The sequence below is a fragment of the Aotus nancymaae genome, unplaced genomic scaffold (assembly GCF_030222135.1).
Source record: "Aotus nancymaae isolate 86718 unplaced genomic scaffold, 86718_ANA_hifiasm-v0.15.2.pri h1tg000016l, whole genome shotgun sequence".
Classification (NCBI taxonomy): Eukaryota; Metazoa; Chordata; class Mammalia; order Primates; family Aotidae; genus Aotus; species Aotus nancymaae.
The window spans coordinates 56,236,945-56,256,391 of record NW_026988428.1 but is presented as its reverse complement, the minus strand read 5'-3'; the positions used below and the strand labels follow the sequence as shown (position 1 = coordinate 56,256,391).

Here is a 19,447-nt window from a genome sequence, read left to right as displayed (position 1 = left end):
TTTTTTTAAGATGGCGTTTCACTCTTGTTGCCCAGGCTGGAGTGCAATGGCATGATCTTGGCTCACTGCAACCTCTGCCTCTTGGGTTCAAGCAATTCTCCTGCCTCAGTCTCACTAGTACCTGGGATTATAGGCATGGGCCACCACGTCCCGCTAATTTTTGTGTTTTTAGTAGAGACATGGTTTCACCACATTGGCCAGGCTTGTCTCGAACTCCTGACCTCAGGTGATCCACCCGCCTCAACCTCCCATAGTGCTGGTATTACAGGCACGAGCCACCACACCCAGCCAATTTTTGATGTCTTAAACTTCATTATTTTGTAAGCATTTTATTTATTTATTTATTTATTTATTTTTGAGACAGAGTCTTACTCTGTCACCCAGGCTGGCGTTCAGTGGTGTGATCTCAGCTCACTGCAACCTCTGACTCCTGGGTTCAAGCAATTCTCCTGCCTCAGCCTCCCAAGTAGCTGGGATTACAGGCCTCTTGCCACCATTCCTGGCTAATATTTGTAGTTTTAATAGAGATGGGGTTTTGCCATATTGGCCAGGCTGGTCTCGAACTCCTGACCTCAGTGGTGATCCACCCATCTTGGCTTCCCAAAGTGCTGGGATTATAGCTGTGAGCCACCATGCCCAGCCAGTATACTTTTAGATAGTTATTTTTTCCTAACAAAATGGGATCATATTGTACTTAATTTTGTTACATGTTTTTTCACTTAATAAATGCTTTGCTTTTTTATAGCAATAGTTTTCTCAAATGGCATTTATAAAGTTTAATTGAATTCCATTATATTGATGTACTGTAATTTTTTAAAGAAATAGTATTATTGAACATTTATGTTGTTGGCAATTATTTTTCACTATTATGAACAGTACATCCTTGATTATTTTCTAAGGATAAATCTCTGGGATCAAATGGTATACACATCTATTTTTTTATGCTGCTAACTTGGTTTTGCCTGTTTTTTTTTTTTTCTGAGCAACAACCTACAGTAATGTCTCATCAGGCAGTTTAAGTAGGCATACCAAATACCAGACAATGCTGGGCTACTCAGAAAAGAGATTGGTCTGTAATTTGCAAGCATTTCACAAGTTAGAGGATTTGGTGGAACCCAGTTACCATCTTTGTCAATTAGTAAAACTGTCTAAGAGAGTCTGAGACATATTGAAAAGTAAAATAAAATTCGATCATTTGAGTGATGTCAGATAGTACTGAGTCATGAAACTAGGCAAAATTTAAAGTTGTTTGAGAATGCAACAGGCTTCAAGAGAGCAATGGAAGTACTTGCGTAGTGATAAAAATGGCATTCCTGGCTGGGTGCAGTGGCTCACACCTGTCTTCCCAACACTTTGGGAGGCTGAGGCAGGAAGATCACTTGAGACCAGGTGTTCAAGACCAGCCGAGGCAACCTAGTGAGAACCTGCTTCTAAAAAAATGTAAATAAATTAAAAATAAAAATTTAAAAGAGAGTTAAAAAGACAGTTTTAAAAGAGACTTACTCAGCAACTTTTCTGCCAAATTTATAGTATTAAAAAGAAAGAATGATTGTGTGTTTTTGTTTCTGTTTGTTTTTTTTGAAACAAAATCTTACTCTCACCCAGGCAAGGTGCAGTGGCACAGTCTCGGCTCACTTCAACCCTTGCCTCCTGGGTTCAAGTGATTCTCGTGCCTCAGCCGCCCATGTAGCTGGGATTACAGGTGTGCACCACCTTGCCCGGCTAATTTTTGTATTTTTAGTAGGGTCGAGGTTTTGCCATGTTGGCTAGGCTGGTCTCAAACTCCCGGCCTCCAGTGATTCACCCACCTTGGCCTCCCAAATTGCTGAGATTACAGGTATAAGCTACTGCACCTGGACTTGATTGTGGTTTTTGAATCAGTGAGCTGCCATACTTCTCTCCAGCAACAGTTTTCTATGAGAATTTTCTCTAAACTAAGTAAAGAATATCTTAATATTGGAAGAAATAAAATTTAGTCAGAGTTGTTTTCTACCTTTGTACACAGCAACAATTAAAAGTAATTTGAAGAGTAGTTAATTAACATTTCTGCATGGATGGCTTAGGCATTTTAATATTTTTAGGATTGAGTAAAACTGAAAATAATAAATTATTACAGTTTTGCTCAAATTAAGAACGTAAGTAGAACAAAAAAATAAAAACATAATTGGCTAGATTACATGAAAGCCTTTTTCCAAAATAGGAGTTTAGAGGCCAGGGCAAATAGGCAAGAAAAAGAAATAAAGGGCATCCAAATTGGAAAAGAAGAAGTTAAATTAGCCTTCTTAGCAGATGACTTTATCTTACACCTAGAAAAACCTGAAGACTCCCCAAAAAACTTGTAGAACTGATAAAATGAATTCAGTAAAGCTGCAGGATGTAAAATCAACATACAAAAATCAGTGGAATTTATGTATGCTAGCAGTGAACAATCTGAAAAAGAAATCAAAAAAGCAATCCCATTTATAATAGCTACAAAAAGTATAAAATACCTAGGAATCAATCTAACCAAAGATATGAGAGCTCTATATAAGGAAAACTATGAAACTCTGATTTAAAAAAATAGAAGAAAACACACACAAATGGAAAGATATTCCATGTTCATGGATTGGAAGAATTAATATTGTTAAAATGACAATACTGCCCAAAGCAATTTACAGATTCAGTGCAATCTCTATTAAAATACTGATGACTTTCTTTACAGAAGTAGAAAAAAAAATCCTAAAATGTATATAGAACTACAAAAGACCCCAAATAGCCAAAGCAGTCCTGATCAAAAAGAACAAAGTTAGAATCGTTACACTACCTTTCTTCAAAATTTATTTTAAAGCTATAATAACCAAAACAGCATAGTACTGACATAAAACTAGAAATAGTAGACCAATGGGACAAAATAGAGAATGCACATACTTAAGTCCACATGTTTACAACCAACTCATCTTTGGAAAAGGTACCAAAACTATAATAGGGAAGATAGTCTTTTCAATAAATGTTGCTGGGAAGATGGAATAATTATATGCAGAAGAATGAAACTAGATTCCTTTCTCTCACCATACACAGAAATCAAATGAAAGTATATTAACGACTTCAATCTTGGACCCGAAACTATGAAATTACTTGAAGAAAACATTGAGGAAACGCTTCAGGACATTGATCTGAGCAAAGATCTCATTCTGTCACTCAGGCTGAAGTGCAAAATTCTCCCACCTTGGCTTCTCATGTAGCTAGAACCACAGGTGCTTGCCACCACACCCCACTAACTTTTAAATTTCTTATAGAGATGGAGTCTCACCATCTTGCCCAGACTGGTCTCGAGCTCCTGAACTCAAGTGATCCTCCCGTCTTAGCCTCCCAAGGTGCTGAGATTACTAGCATGAGCCATTGTCTCTGGCCAGCAAAGGTTTCTTATGTAAGACCTGAAAAATACAGGCTATCAAAGCAAAAATAGGCAGTTGGGATTATGTCAAGTTGAAAAGCTGCACAGCAAAGGCAACAATCAACAAAGGGAATAGGCTACCCAAAGAATGGGTGAAAATATTTGCAAACTCTCTATCTGACAAGGGATTAATAACCAGAATCTATCAGGAACTCAAACAACTGTATAAGAAAACTTGAATAATATGGTTTTAAAATGGGCATGAGACCTGAATAGACAATTCAGTAGGAAAAAAAAATCTGATTAAAAATGGATAAAATAGCTGAATGGACATTTCTCCAAAGAAGACATACAAATGGCCAGCAGGTACATGAAAAAATGCTAACATCACTGATCATAAGAGAAATGCAAAGCAAAATCGTAATGTAAAATCCACCCGCCCTAGTTAAAATGCCTTGTATTAAAAAAACAGGCAATAACAGATGCTGGGAAGATGTGGAGAAAAAGAACCATCATATATTGTTGGTTGACATATAAATAGTACAGCCACTAATGGAGAATGGTATGGAGGTTACTCAAAAAACTAAAAGTAGAACTAGAACTTCAATGTGATCCAGCAATTCCACCACTGGGTATATATCCAAAAGCAAAAAAAAAAAAATCAATGTATCAAAGAACATCTGCATTCCCATGTTTATTGCAATAGCATTACAATAGCCAAGATAGGGAATTAACAGATGAATGGATAAAGAGAATGTGACATACACACACACATGCACACACATACACACACACACACACAATGGAGTACTATTCGACCATAGAAAGAATGAAATCTTGTCATTTGCAGCAACATATATGGAACTGGAGGCCATTTTGTTAAGTGAAATAAGCCAGGGACCAAAAGACAAATATCATATATTCTCAGGCAGGTGCTAAAAAAGTGGATCCCATAAAGATAGAGAGTAGATTAGAGGTTATCAGAGGCCGAGAAAGGGAGTGGAAGGAGAGGATGAAGGAAAAGAACAAGAATATAAATGTATTTATTACCATTAAACTGAACACTTAAAAATGGTAAAGATAGTAAATTATATGTGTGTATTTTATCTTAATTAAAATTTTAAAAATTAGGAGTTTAGAAATGTTTAAGACAAGTGTGCCCATAGTGATAAGAAAGAAAGACCATTTTTGAAAATTTTCTCGAACAAATTTTATAGTATTTTCTTAAACGAATTGTACATTCTATAGCAGTTAATATACCAAGTAAGATTTCAAGGTTACCTCTTGGAGATTATATAAAATAAAAAAATTTAGGTGGGCATAATGGCTTATTCCTGTAATACCAAAACTTTGGGGGGCTGATGCAGGAGCATCACTTGAGGCTCATACTTCAAGACCAGCCTGGGCAACACCGTAAGACCCAGTCTCCACAAAACAATGAAAAAAATTATTAAGTGTGGTGGCACATACACGTAGTTCCAGCTACTCTGGAGGCTGAGGCAGGAGGATCACTTGAGGTCAGAAGTGTGAGGCTATATTGAGCTACGATTGTGCCACAGCACTCCACTCCAGGAAGGAAGGAAGGAAAGAAGGGAGGAAGGAAAGAAGGGAGGGAGGGAAAGAGGAGGAAGAGAGTGAGGGTGGGAGATGCCACTCACTTTTTAGAACAAGCAGATCTCCTGAGAACTCACTCGCTATCATGAGAACAGCAAGGGGAAGGTTTACTCCCACGACCCAGTTACCTGCCACCAGGATCCTTCCTCCAATATGGGGGATTATAATTCCACATGAGATTTGGATGTAGACACAAATTCAAGCCATATCAGAATGTTAGTGACTAAAGAAAATGTTCTTGAATAACTCTTTAATGTACGTATTGAGTGCAAGCCATATGCAGAGTCCGTTCTAGGTGCTGGTGGTTTAGTCAAGGAAAAGGGGCAAAAAAATGAAGACGGTGGCCAGGCATGGTGGCTTACGCCTGTAACCCCAGAACTTTGGGAGGCTGAGACGTGAAAATTGCTTGAGCCCAGGAGTTCAAGATCACCTTGGCAATATGGTGAATCCCTGTCTCTACAAAAAAATGCAAAAAAACCCAAAAAAGTTAGTCGGGCATGGTGTCGCTCATTTGTAGTCCCAGCTACAGGCTGAGGTGGGAGGATACCTTGAGCCTAGGGAGTCTGAGGCTGCAGTCAGCCATGATGGCCCCACTGCATTCCAGCCTGGGCAGTAGAGTGAGACCCCATCTGAAAAAATGGGTGAAGCACATTGATATAAAAGGACAAAACAAATATTCAGTGTAAATATGAGACTATGTAAAACAGTTTAAAAGTAAGTGATATATTTTCCACAGAGTATGGGAGAGGGAAATAAACTTTTCTCTCTAACTTCATATACTCTATAAGTTAGTGCTTATGGCCAATAAGAAATGAATAATTTCTTTTTTTCACCCTTGGAAGTAAAGTATAATGGTAGTTAACACAAAAAGCGAAATTATATATTCAGAACCTCATACTGAACAAAGAAACAAAGGCATGCAATCACAGGACAGGTGGAAACAGTGGTTCTGAACTAAAAACAAACCAAATGTGCTACAAATTGTTAAGTAACAAAGGACCGTCCCTTCAAAATCGAAGAACACGTCTCAGTTATTTTACTCCTGTGTCCATGGAACCTAAGTTCTCAAAATTACTCTCTTACAAGATGGCAAATTGAGACTGTCAGCAAAGCTACTAGCTTGTCTGTTTCCCTAAGAAAAATGAATTTCAGTAATTATTAAGGAAAAAGCATAGAATTGCATCATGTTTTACATCTGATTTATTTTGGCATTGCATGGAAGCATGGATGTTTTCTACAAAGGGCTCTGATAAATTGAAGAAGAGGCCAACAACAGCCATCAAAAAAGCCTTCAAGATTCTTGCCAGTTTGGCCCAGGGGAAAAATTCCCTTATAACCACAGATTTGACTTTTCAACTTCTGTTCTTCTGTAGATGAGTAATAATCTCTGAGGTTAAGCATTCATCCCATTTAGCTACTTGTCCACATAACTCCCTGGGTCTTAGATTGCTCTATAAATACCTCCTAAGAGATGAATTTTTCAAATAAAAGTTTCTTTTTTCCTCTTTTTTTTAAAGCAACAAAGAAAAACATGTCTGTGTTTATATTTAACCAAACTTGAACTTGGAGAACACGTTCCATGTTGTTGGCATGTTTCTTTTCTCTGCCATTAAACTCCTTACTGTTCCAGTTACTCACCATCATACTCACCTTTGCTTCAGCCACGTGGGGTCCTGTGTTCTGCACGTGTGCTCTGCTCTCTGATGCCTCCAGGTTTTGTTGTGCCTCTAGAAATTTCTCACCTGGATAAGGCCTTGGCTATCCTTTATGACTCGTTCCTTTAGGAACCTTTTAAATCTCTCTTGAAGAATATTCCCTTCCCTCAGTCCAAATACACGTTCATTCACTTGAATGCTGCTTCTTCCTCCAGTTTCACAGTGCCGTGGATGATCCCATACGGTCTTTAAATTACATTATGATGAGTCACGCACTTGTCTGCTCTAGGGTTGTTTGGATTGTTCACTCTCTTTTTATACCTCCAGTGTTCAGCACAGAGCCTGGGGTATAATGCATATGCAGTAATGTTTCTTGAAGGAATGAAAGGGCAAGTGAACCACCAAACAAATGCTAAAGAGCAAAAAATGTATTGCTCTTGTATATTAACACATTCTGAGACGAGATGAGAGGAAGCTCTTGAATAATGCCAAATTATTTCTTAGAGAACCTGATTTAGATTTTTTTTCAAAATGAGATACATGTTGGCACTGCTGTTCTAATGAAATAAAAGGTAGAGTCTGGGTTTAAAGTATTGGGGCGAGCACGTGTGAATAACCAGCATTGCTGCTATTGAGGCTCCATAAAGTGGGAAGCAGTGATTGCAAAGATCCAGAGATGGACATCTGAAGCATAGGAAAGGGGCAGCTTGAATGGGACAGAAGCAGGATCTTTATTGATTGCAGGTCACTAGATAGAATTAAAAAACCTTTGTTCTCACTAGTGGCTACACTTTTGTAGGCACAAATGACTATTAGTGGTTATTGTATTTGTCTTGTTTTCAATGGAGCAACTCCATGACTTAGTTACATAAGAAGTTAAAAGCCCCACCTCTTTCCCTGCCGATGTCCTAAGCTGTCCTCTGTGTGCATACAAACTTTGTCTCTAGATTGCCCTGGTGTGACTTAGTTCCTGGACCACCTTCCCAGCCCCTTTTGTTTCTAGCACATCCTCTTCCATGTGTTACAGGATTACAGAGCTTTGCACAGCCTTTCAATAGGGCTTAGAACAAGATTGACAAATTGTTACCTGGTAGGCAGCACTGACTATATTTTTATTGGTGTTGCGTAGAGTGACTGCATGACATGCAGGGTGTGCTTTGTTTTGCCAGGAACTTTCTGTTGAATGTAAAAGGCATTTAACAAAGGCCATATGAAATTATCTGCCTTATGTACCTCAAATGTGAGGTAATGAACTTGCCATTAGTCATGTTTTAGTTTAGTGTTCTAGCTGGAACTTACAAAAGATTAAAATTCTGCACATTTCACTGAGTCTTCCACATGGACTCCAAATACCATCCCACAGGCTCGACCTGACTTGCCATGTTGCTTTGACACCATCTCTGATTCCAGTGAACAAAACTAAGTAAGTGTGACTTACAGCCGGCCTACCAGACATTGAAGGTGTGAGCCTGCCCTGTTGTTTTGTAATGACAGTGACAAGAGTATAATGACATCCTAGTCCGTGAAGACATGCTTTCTCTTTTCCCTCCCTCTCTGTACACTTACTCTTAAGGAAATAATATAATTTCTATTTCTGCCTAGATCTGCCATCTCTACTTAAAATTATTTTCCCTTGAAAAATTAAATTGCATTATCCATCAGCCAAATGAAAAATTTGATTACTAAATGTCTACATCTAGACATTATGAATTACCTGTAATATCACATTTCTTGGGCACTTCTCAGAATGTTATGATTTTACATAAAAGCATAAATTACAGAATGAGAGGAGTAAAACAGTGCATATTACGTGGGTTCGTAGAGTGATATGTTGCCTACGACTGTCATTGTAATCAAAATGGATTTTTGATCATTTATAAAACTAAAACAACTAATTGAAAGCAAATTTACTTTAACTGATGAAATGCAAGATGAAGTGACAGTAGTCATGAATCACAGTTCTGTAGATCTGCTAAAATGTCAATACACTGACACTCAGTTGTTATTAATGGCAAAAGTGTTTAATATATTAATGGGAATCCAAAGAAGGGAAATAAAACACATATTTTGCCCTTACCTTCAGTCATGTTGACACCGTACATAAATCAGGTAGAATTTGAAGATGTTTCGTCCAGCATTCATCATGAAGCAACAGAGTCAATAGTGGGTGGTGACAGTCTGTAGGCAATGCTTTCTGGTGTGGATTATGCAAGAAACTTACAGTCATTTGGCTTCCTTTCTTCTCCTTTTTATGTAAACTACAAGGTGGTAGGTAGACCTATTCTTGGCTGCCAGTATTTTTACCACTTGGATAGATTCTGCTCTCTGAGGTCTTTAAGAGAAACACAGCACATGTACAGTGTGATACAGGATAAATAAAATCAGACAGAAGCAGAGAACTGGGCTTGTCAAAATTAAGGGTGACCTAGAGCCTTAGTGTCGTTATATACCGAGAAGCTAGGATTAAAATTCATTGCTCTTTACACTTGATTTTTATGCAGCAGAACTTTCTTCAAAAGAGATTATTCTGGAATCCCAATATACAAAATGGATAAAAGTAGGAATGTTCTGAAGTAAAGAAGTAAAATCCAGAGCCCCACTTATTTGAGTCATCTCCTACGTTTTAGATGGTCATTAATGTTGTTTCTAGTTCAGAAATTCTGATGTTTTATATTAATTTAAACTAAAGTTATATTAGGACTCGAAGAGCCATTTCATGTGAAAATAAACATAGTCTGAGTGATTTAGGCAAACTCACAGTGACAGATTTAGTGGCCTGATACACTGGGTTGGAAAGATCTGTTCCAAGTACACATGGCTCTCTGAACACGTGGAGAGCAGTCTTGGTGGTGGTCAAGAACATGGAATCTGCTGTGAGAGAGATTTTAGTTAGGGTCTGGGCCCTTCCATTTGTTAATTGCAAACTTGAGCAAGTTATTCAATCTCCTTAATATTCAGTTTTCTCATCCATAAAATGGACTGATAATGGTACCTTCTGTGTACAGTTTCTATGAGTATTAAATGAGATAATAAGCCTGTAAAACTCTTGGCATGATGACACTGGCATACAGTAATTGGTCAGAGAGTGAGAGCTTATTATAAACACAGCCATTTTTGTTGAATGACTGACCGACTGAATGAATTAATATAGAACTAGCTTTCTATTTGTGATGTATGAAATATCTCTGTTTCATTTAATTTCATTTTAAATATTAAAATTCAGGCTTACTTTTAAAGCCAAGTATTTGCTGATGCAAAGAATCAAATTCTGACTATGATACAGTGACATAACTTTTGAAGGAGTAAGAAAGATGCTAACATAGCATGGACAACTGATTTAGAGAACAGAGTCTTTGTTAAGATCCATGGGACTTGTCAATTTCATATTTTTGTTTATAAACATAAAACACTCTCGTGTACATCAGAATCACTTGATGCTTGCAGAATCACTTGATGCTTGCAGGTTGCTGGGACCCATCCCCAGAGTTTCTGATTCAGTCTGAGATGAGGTTGGAGAATTTGCATTTTTAACTTGTTGCCAGGTGATGCTGATGCTAGTGGTCTGGGAATACACTTTGAGCATTACTTTTTCCACAATAAAAGTCACAGTTGTAAAACAATTTAACTTAATGAGAAATGATAAAGAGAAGGCATGCACCTAATAGATAAAAGACCTATACAGCTATGAATTTGAGTTCAGCAATAATTGTAAAATTTGTGATTCTTTTCCGGTATTTGGTTGTTTAAAAATCTCACTATGTATGCTTTATCTTATTTTTTTTACATGGTGTCCTCTTTTCCTCTCTTTCTCTCTAATCCAGTTTTTAATATGAAAATGTTTTCTTTTGTTGTTCAAAGCAGAAGTGAACCTTCTGTATAACCTTGGTGGTATTAAGTTTGATTGTAAGCTATTTCTGCCCTGTTAGTTTTTGTACTAAAACATGTTTTCTTGCTTTTGTTGCAGTATGGAAGAGAAGAGAGCGACTGGACAATTGTACTATCCTGAACGGAAAATAGAGGATACCAACTGTATGCTATTGGGACAGACTGTTGCATTTGAAGTGTGATAGATTTCTTTGGCTACCTGTTAGTAGTTGTCATAATGTAGTTTGTAGTATCAGTGTGTTACAAGGGTGATTGTTTCTTCATGTCAGAGAACATGAATTGCAATCATCAAATGGTGTTTTGTAAGTTAGTAGTAGTAGCTTACCTTACCTTAACCTACCTAGAAAAATATTAATGTAAGCCATATAACATGGGATTTTCCTCAATGATTTTAGTGCCTCCCTTTGTACTTCACTCAGATACTAAAATAGTTGTTTTTTCTTTAATATAAGTTATATTCGGCTCCTCAACCAAATGCAGTTTTTTGTGTGTTTGAAAGCTAATTTGAGTATATTTCATAGGTTACATTTCCTGCCGCCTATCTTTATCTTCACAAAGTGTTTTCTTTTTTTTTAAATCAAGGCTTTTAAAACTGCATTTCCTCCTATCACAGTTTTCTGCACACCCTCCAAGTCCATCTTAAGGTAAATATCTCTCTTCTTCCTGATGTCACAATCTGAGCATACCCTGTGCATTAGGAAGACCTGAGCGCATTTCCCACCATTGTCCTTTTCACATGATATTGTAGCTGGCTGGCTGTCAGACGACTACAAGACTGAGGGTCTTGTGCCTTATAGATCTCTGTATCCCCAATGGCTGACACATAGTAGGTACTGAGTAAACGGTTTATATAATGAATGAATGGACATTTTGCTTCTATAGAAGTGTACCTTCTTTGTTTCTATATTATGAAACCTCTTTGTTAGAATTTGTGATTGATTCTGACATTGTATAGATTTACCTCATATGGTCTTTATTTTTCATGAGCTACTAAGTCATTAGAGATACTCCAAAGCATAGTTTGGGAAATCATTTCATACTGACTGTGTTGGAATTGTCTTGAAATTGAAGATATATTTCTAGAGCAGGGGACCCCAACCCCCAGGCCACAGGCCACAGGCCACAGGCCACACAGCAGGAGGAGGTGAGTGGTGGGCCAGCGAGAAGCTTCATCTGTATTAACAGCTACTTCCCATCACTCACATTACCACCTGAGCTCCACCTCTTGTCAGGTCAATGGCAGCATTAGATTCTCATAGGAGCATAACCTATTGTGAACTGTGCATGCAAGGGATCTAGGCTATGTGCTCCTTATGAGAATCTAATGCCTGATGATCTGAGGGGGAACAGTTTCATCCTGAAACCTCTTCCACCCCACAGTCTGTGGAAAAATTATCTTTGACAAAACTGATCCCTGGTGCTGAAAAGGTTGGGAACCACTGCTCTAGAGAGAGGTCATGATATCTTCCCAACCAAATGGAAATGACAAATATTTATGTTAAATGTTAACTGCAGAAAGAAATCTTTTTTTGAGGGGGGTAGAAAACAAAGAGGCGTACTCTGATTTTTATACTCTGCTTTTGCAGGTGCTCTTTTCTTTAAATGGAGATTTGATGAGCAAGTGGTTAGGATACAGGGGAGAGCTATTATGGGTGATACTTTCCTTGTCTAGGAGCTGTGAGTTAAAATTACATCCTTTCTTGTTTATCTAGGGGAAAGTCAAATCTTGACAGAAAACATTTTTCCTTGGAAAGTCAACTCTCAGACATTGTATTTTGGTTTTCCTCAGTCCTCATAACTTTCTTCTTGCAGAACATATTTTATTCTCTTTTCAGAAAAGGAAAAAAAAACATTCTAAAAGTTTCATGCATTGGAAAAATTTCCTTGAGGCATTTATCAACGCATGGCAAATGGGCTTTGATTCTTTTCCAAAACTTTTAGCCATAGGGTCTTTTACAGACAGGAATAGTAAAATGAAAATTGAGAAATATAAGATGAAAAGGAATGGTAAAAATCTCTTTTAGGGGGCTTTTAATTGGTTATCTGAAGTCTTGGGAGAGGCTGTTCTTTTCAGGCCTGAGGTGCTCTTGACTGTCTCCTACGCATTGTGTATCCCAAGCTGCATTCTAAGGGTGTGCTTTTGCCTTGGCGAACTCCTTTGACCTCATTCTTAATATAGTAGTCTAGGAAAGACTTGCAGGTAATTTCAGCTGTCAAGTGGTACATAGTAACTAGATTTCTATTCCTATGAGGAATGAGAATTGTTTATTTGCCATGAATACATTTTATACTTTGCATCTCCAGATTTTTTATGGCAGGACATGCCCATTGTGAAGCTAGAGAACATTATGTTTGTATCATTTCTTTTATAAAACCTTAAGAGCATTTTTAAGCCCTTTCCATCAGACCCAGTGAAAACTAAGGATAGATGTTTTTAAAAACTGGAGGTCTCCTGATACAGAGAACGCAATCCACCATTGCCATTCAAGTAATGAGACAGGAAATTGACCTTGATGCTTTCTTGTTAAATAGATTTAACAGGAACATCTGCACATCTTTTTTCCTTGTGCACTATTTGTTTAATTGCAGTGGATTAATACAGCAAGAGTGCCACATTATAACTAGGCAATTATCCATTCTTCAAGACTTAGTTATTGTCACACTAATTGATCATTTAAGGCATAAGATAGTCTAGCATTAGGAACATGTGAAGCTAATCTGCTCAAAAAGATCAACAAATTAATATTGTTGCTATTTGCATAATTGGCTGCAATTATTTAATGTTTAATTGGGTTGATCAAATGAGATTCAGCAATTCACATGTGCATTAATATAAACAGAACTGGTGGCACTTAAAATGATAATGATTAACTTATTTTGCATGTTCTCTTCCTTTCACTTTTTTCAGTTTTTTCATTTTCAGACCGAGCTTGTCAGCTTTTTCGAAAACACATCAGTAGAAACCAGGATTTTAAAATGAAGTATCAAGACAAAGGCAAAACCTGAGCAGTTCCTAAAAAGATTTGCTGTTAGAAATTTTCTTTGTGGCAGTCATTTATTAAGGATTCAACTCATGATACACCAAAAGAAGAGTTGACTTCAGAGACATGTTCCATGCTCTCTAGTACAGGAACGAATACATTTATAACACCTGCTTTAGCCTTTATTTTCAAAAGCGCAAAGGAAAAGGGAAAGAGAAATAAGTGACGGAGAAGTCTTGTTAGGGAATCATGTTTTTTTCCTACTGAGTAAACATCCTTTATTCTTTTCTTAAAAGATTGCTATAAGAAATAAAAGACCAGAGGCAGAAGCAGGCAGCAGCAAGAAGCAGAGCGTAACATCAGCTAGGTGGTGGCATGCAATGTCAGCTCTTGAAGACATAGGAAACCTATGTTATATGCCCTGGGTTAAAATTCTTCACCATATTAGTTTTCCTGCTTCATAAAATTGTACCTAAGCAAGTGGTCTTGCTCGCCTCAAATCCAAGCACTCTTGAACATTTGAAGGCAATTAATGAGTATATCATAGTCAAAAGAATTGTAGGAGATTTTATTAAAGCTGCAGTTTCAGTTCTGCTTTTGGGGAATTGTGCTGTGAAAGCAGCTGCCTAAATAAGCTCATTTATCTTCTCCAGTCCCACTCAGTGCTCAGTCACTATATTCTGTTTCCTCTTTTTTCAAGTTGCATGTTTGGTTTCCACTTATGATTGGGAAAGATGAATTTTCAGCAGAAAACAGCATTTGTTCACTTTCAAAGAGTGATAGTTTCTGAAACATTTAGAGCGATAAATATTCATCAGAGATACCAAGTGAGGTGGAAGACTTAACGGGTTAGAGAAACCCCTTATTTCATGTCTGGATTCTAAAATGATCAAAGTACTTTTTCTTGTAATGTGGATTTCTTCTTATGTGTCTGTGCAAAAACTTCAGTTATAAGTAGTAATGCTAGCAGGTAATTTTAGTGGATGTTTTATAACGACTGTCACTTTGTTTTGCCACATGTAGTCTGTTCAGCTATCTATTTTCCAGATACCTCCTCACGAAAGTAGGCAAAGGGTACCAGCTTTTCAATAAGCATTATCTATTACTTGACAAAGATCATGTAGACTCTATTAATAGTTAATTTGATAAATGTTGGCTCAACCAACAATAGAGATTAGGAAGTTAGTTTTAGGGAATAAATGGCATATACCCTCATGGAGTTTATATTCTACTACTTGAACTGATTGTAGCTATAAAAGCAATAGTTAGATAGCTGAATAGTTAGATCGTAAGAGAGGAAGGCCAGAGCACATCTCTTATCAAGAAATCAATGAATAGTTTATCTCATTTTATTTTTAAGGCAACTTTATCCTTCTTTAATTCCTTCCTTTCCTCTAGTACAAAACTACTTAATGGTGTTTAGGGTTAGTGCTCACACCACTCCTGATATGGTGTCAATTACCTCCTCTTTCTTTACTGTTTACTACCAACCTAGTACATGTGTTGACTGCATTTTTTTGAAACAATGTTGAGTTATGTTTGTCCATCTCATAAATTAACACCACAGATTACAGCATTCTTGCTGATTTTCTTAAACTCAAAGCCAGATTATATGGAAATAAACAAAGAAAATGATCCTAAAGTGAATTTTTCTAGAAAATATCTATTATGAACCATGCTGTTTAAAGTATTAGCTTGAAGGTGATGGATCCAGCTATTTAGAAAATAACTTTAATGTAACCATGATTTTGCACAGTATGAGGTTTTAAATGTATTGAAAGAGATAAATTTTTATTATTACCAAAAAGCCCTTTTAAAGATTCAAAGGTGGAAGAAAGTGATATTTTTCCTCTTCAGCATACATACCATGATAAAAAGACTTCTCAGATGTTTAATTTGGAGAGGTTGATAATGAAACATATCACAGAGTAGAGTAGTTATAGTAGTGTTTATGCATAAAGAATTCCCTGATGTCAGACATTTATAAACATATTTGCTTTAGTAAATGATAAAGGCATGAAATCAGTCTTAAAAATTGAGAGGGGAGGATTGGGGGAGAAAAAGAAGAAAAAAAATTGAAGTGCTCTTTAAAATCTGCTGGATACAAGTATTGAAGTTTTAAGTTATCTTATTCTGTCTGAAAGTGTACTTTTCATTCTGCAGTAGACTCATTTAACAAGGCCTATAACTTTAGTTGCATAATGTTCAGTTTATGTAATCTACTGTTGGGATGGTAAGAATTGATGTAGCCTGTGGTATAGGAATGAATTAAAACATAGTTTCACTGGCTTTTCTCTACATATCCACCATCAGAATGGCTAGGTTTGCTGTTGCTCACTCTCGGATTATGGAGAAAAATTTAATGAAAGATTATATCAGAGGAAGAACAAGTAGAGGTAGAGAAGAAAGGAATCATAGAGGGGGAAAAAAACAAAACATATTTCTGTGTTATCCACAGGAGCTTTTTCCTTATTCTTTCAAGCACTGAGATCTTCAACTTTCGATGTAGTTGCTAAATACAAATAATGCTGCTAGGTAGTGACCAAATATAGCCAACACTTCATCAGATATGAGAATTAGGCCACACTATTGAGGTTATAGTCTGACGGTTGTGCTACATAGAAACCACTTTAGATTACTATCAGTTTGAACTAGACTTTATTTTATAACTGCAGTCAGTAATATCTATTGTGCCATTTTTTTAACTGTTTTATTCTAAGATCCATGAAGCATCTTGAGGTCAAATAAAAGAATAAGTGACAAGAAGCAGACTGTGACTTTTTTTTTCTTAGAGATACTGTTTACCGCTATCCCCCTATCCTGATAGGTGGAAGGTTTACTGAATTGGAAATTGGTTGAATATTGGTTTTTAACTAAAATGTGCAACAATCAGTTTCCTCCAACTCATTTCCTGTGATCATTAAAGTCATTCTCAGGGTTGAGAAAGGAATGTAAGTATCTGTCTCAATTTGTACTTCACTGATAAGTTTTTGAAGAGTACAGATTTGAGTCATGTCTTAAAAATAAGCTTACAAATCTGGGTGCATTGCTAAGTTCTGCAGATGTTTCCCGGGGTGACTTCATAAGAATGAATGATTCCGCAGTATACCTAGCTACTTAATACATGGAGCTGGAGCTCAACCCACTGTTTTTAAGAATCTGTGCTTACTTGTGGCTGAGGAAAAATAAGTAGTTTGAATTTTTAAATTAGAGCTTGTAGATAGAAACAGAATATCAACTTAATTATGAAATCGTTAGAACCTGTTCTCTTGTATCTGAATCTGATTGCAATTACTATTGTAATGATAAACCCCAGCCATTGCAAGTCTCAAATATCTTAGCTGTGTAGTGATTCTTGAAATTCTTTTTAAGAACAATTGAGTAGAAAGAAATAAATACTTTCTAAATGAGGCTTGGCTTTTACGAAAGATCATTTACAGGCTATCTTAAAAGGATTTTAGTCACTTAAAATGTAATAATGGAAATGTGGAAAATATTGTAGGTAAAGGGACCTACCTCATTCTCTGAAGGTTTTGTAGAAGCACAATTAAACATTCTAAAATGGCTTTGTTACACCAGAGCCATCTGGTGTGAAAACTCTATATTTGTATGTTGAAAGGGCATGGAATAATTGTATTTTGCTGGCAATAGACACATTCTTTATTATTTGCAGGTTCCTCATCAAATCTGTAATTATGCACAGATTCTGTTATCAATAAAACAAAAGAATCCTGTTTGTGTGGTTTCATGAAATCAGCATTGTTGAATGCATGAAGTAATAATGCTTAATTAACATTTTTATGATGTCCCAAGGTTTCTGGTCAGGGGAAATGTAGGATAGTATTTTTACACCAAAATGACATAGAGAGAATTGAGCACACCAGAAAGACCGGAAACCAAACCACTGGATAGAGTTTAAATATACTTCCTTTTCAAACATTTGGACAAGAAATACAATGGACATTTAAACATTGTTCTTTCCCCTGGTTATGGATTTATCTTTAGTAAAATTTAGCTTTGCCGCTTGAGATTTGCACAGAATGGGCGGAATAGATGACCTCTTCCCATTCATTGTCATAATGGATCTACCTCACTGATAAATACCATACATCTATATGTGGTTAACTAGCCTCAGAATAAAATAAAATCTATAAAGTGAAAGGGCTAGAGATCTTCAATGATGTGTCCCTTTTAGCCAAACCAGGCCTTGTAGAAATTGTCCTCAAAAGGACCAAAGGAGAATAAAGCCAAGTGCAGAATTATCCGAGGGTCACATGTTTTGTATTCATTTTTTTATAATTTGGCCAAATGATTTCAAGTACAGCAAAACCTAAAGTTTTGCAAAGAGTTCCTGTAAACTGAACTTAAAAATGTCAGAGTGCTCAGTGACCCTCTTCTACAGACCGTCAACCTGTGAAAATACTGGCCTTTATTCAGCTCTCTCAAGAAGTTACGTGCAGAGTTTGGAAAGTCTATGCAAAGGTTATTAGTCAAGTTCTCTTACAGTGTCAACACTCAACTCCCACAAGCGTGAGAAGGAGAGATCTGTCATTCCTGAGGGTGATGACATACATTAACTGGAGCTTATATAATTTATCAGATAAGACAGTAGTCTCCTTCAGGGTAGAAAGTGTCTTTTCTACATCGATTTAGGACAAAGCCAAAAGAAAAAAGGGAAAAATCTCAAATTTTATAATTATGTTTCTGCTTAGCTGATTCAGTGTGATTTAAGCATTTTTTTCAAATCATGAATCTGATTCCACATACATGACATCTCATATGTGCTTTACATTGTGATTATTTTTAAGTGAAATATGCTATTATAGCCTGACTTTATGTATAGTGATGACAACTTGCAGGATCACGTTTCTGTAACCAAACAGCCCACAGCCAAGATGTAGATGTTTCTTATGTCTGTAGAATAATCACTGGCCTTGTTCTCTAGCTATGTTTGCATGCAACAGGGACAGAATTGATCGAAACTCATGATTATTCTCTCCAAAGGTCTTTGTCACTAAACCACTAGGGATTTTGGAAAGTTCATGAGTTGAAACAAATAAATTGAGTTGGAAGATTCCAATTGAGTTGAGATGTTGATTGTATCCCAAATGCAATATACCAGTTTTTGAAGCTGAACTGATTATATTAAAGAGATTAAACTGCATTTGTTTTAAAGAAAGTTATATGATCAAAAGGTCCTCAACATCATTGAACATGAGATATGTGCAATCAAACCTACAATGAGATGTTGTTTCATCCCAGTTAAAATGGCTTATACCTAAAAGACAGTAATAACAAATGCTGGTTAGGGTGCAGAGAAAAGGGGACCCCTCTTACACTGTTGGTGGGAATGTAAATTCTTACAACCACGATGGAGAACAGTTTGGAGGTTCCTCAAAAAACTAAACATTGAGCTAGGATATGATCCAGCAATCCCACTGCGAGGTATATATGCAAAAGAAAGGAATTCAGTACGTCAAAGAGTTATCTGCAATTCTATTTTTGTTACAGCACTGTTTACAATAGCTATGATTTGGAAGCAAACTGAACATCCATCAATCGATGAATGGATGAAGAAAATGTGGTACATAAACACAATGGAGTACTATTCAGCCAGAAAAAAAAGAATGATATCCTGTCATTTGCAACAACTTGAATGGAACTGGAGATCATTATGTTAAGTGAAATAAGCCAGGCACAGAAAGACAAGCTTTGCATGTTCTCACTTATTTGTCAGATCTAAAAAAACAATTGAACTCATAGAGATAGAGAGTAGAAGGATGGTTACCAGAGGCTGGGAAGGGTAGTGGTGGTAGGGAGGACAGAGGAGGCGGGATGGTTAATGGTTATGAAAAAATAGAAGGAATAAAAAGCTAAAAGCTCCTATTTGATATCACAACAGGGTTACTATAGTCAATAATAACTTAATTGTACATTTT

At 36.7% G+C, this 19,447-nt stretch overlaps 1 protein-coding gene across 4 annotated transcripts in view; it reads left to right on the top strand.

Moving 5' to 3' along the window:
• The window catches only part of BCAT1 (branched chain amino acid transaminase 1), a 117,789-nt gene extending 100,547 nt beyond the window's left edge, over window positions 1–17,242 (top strand). For all 4 annotated transcript variants that reach the window (XM_021666854.2, XM_021666855.2, XM_064377355.1 and 1 more), the window contains exon 11: window positions 10,607–17,242. In XM_021666854.2, coding sequence (XP_021522529.2) covers window positions 10,607–10,648 — 42 coding nt within the window. In that variant the 3' untranslated portion in view covers window positions 10,649–17,242. The remainder of the gene's footprint in view (window positions 1–10,606) is intronic.
• Window positions 17,243–19,447: the final 2,205 nt, after the last annotated feature.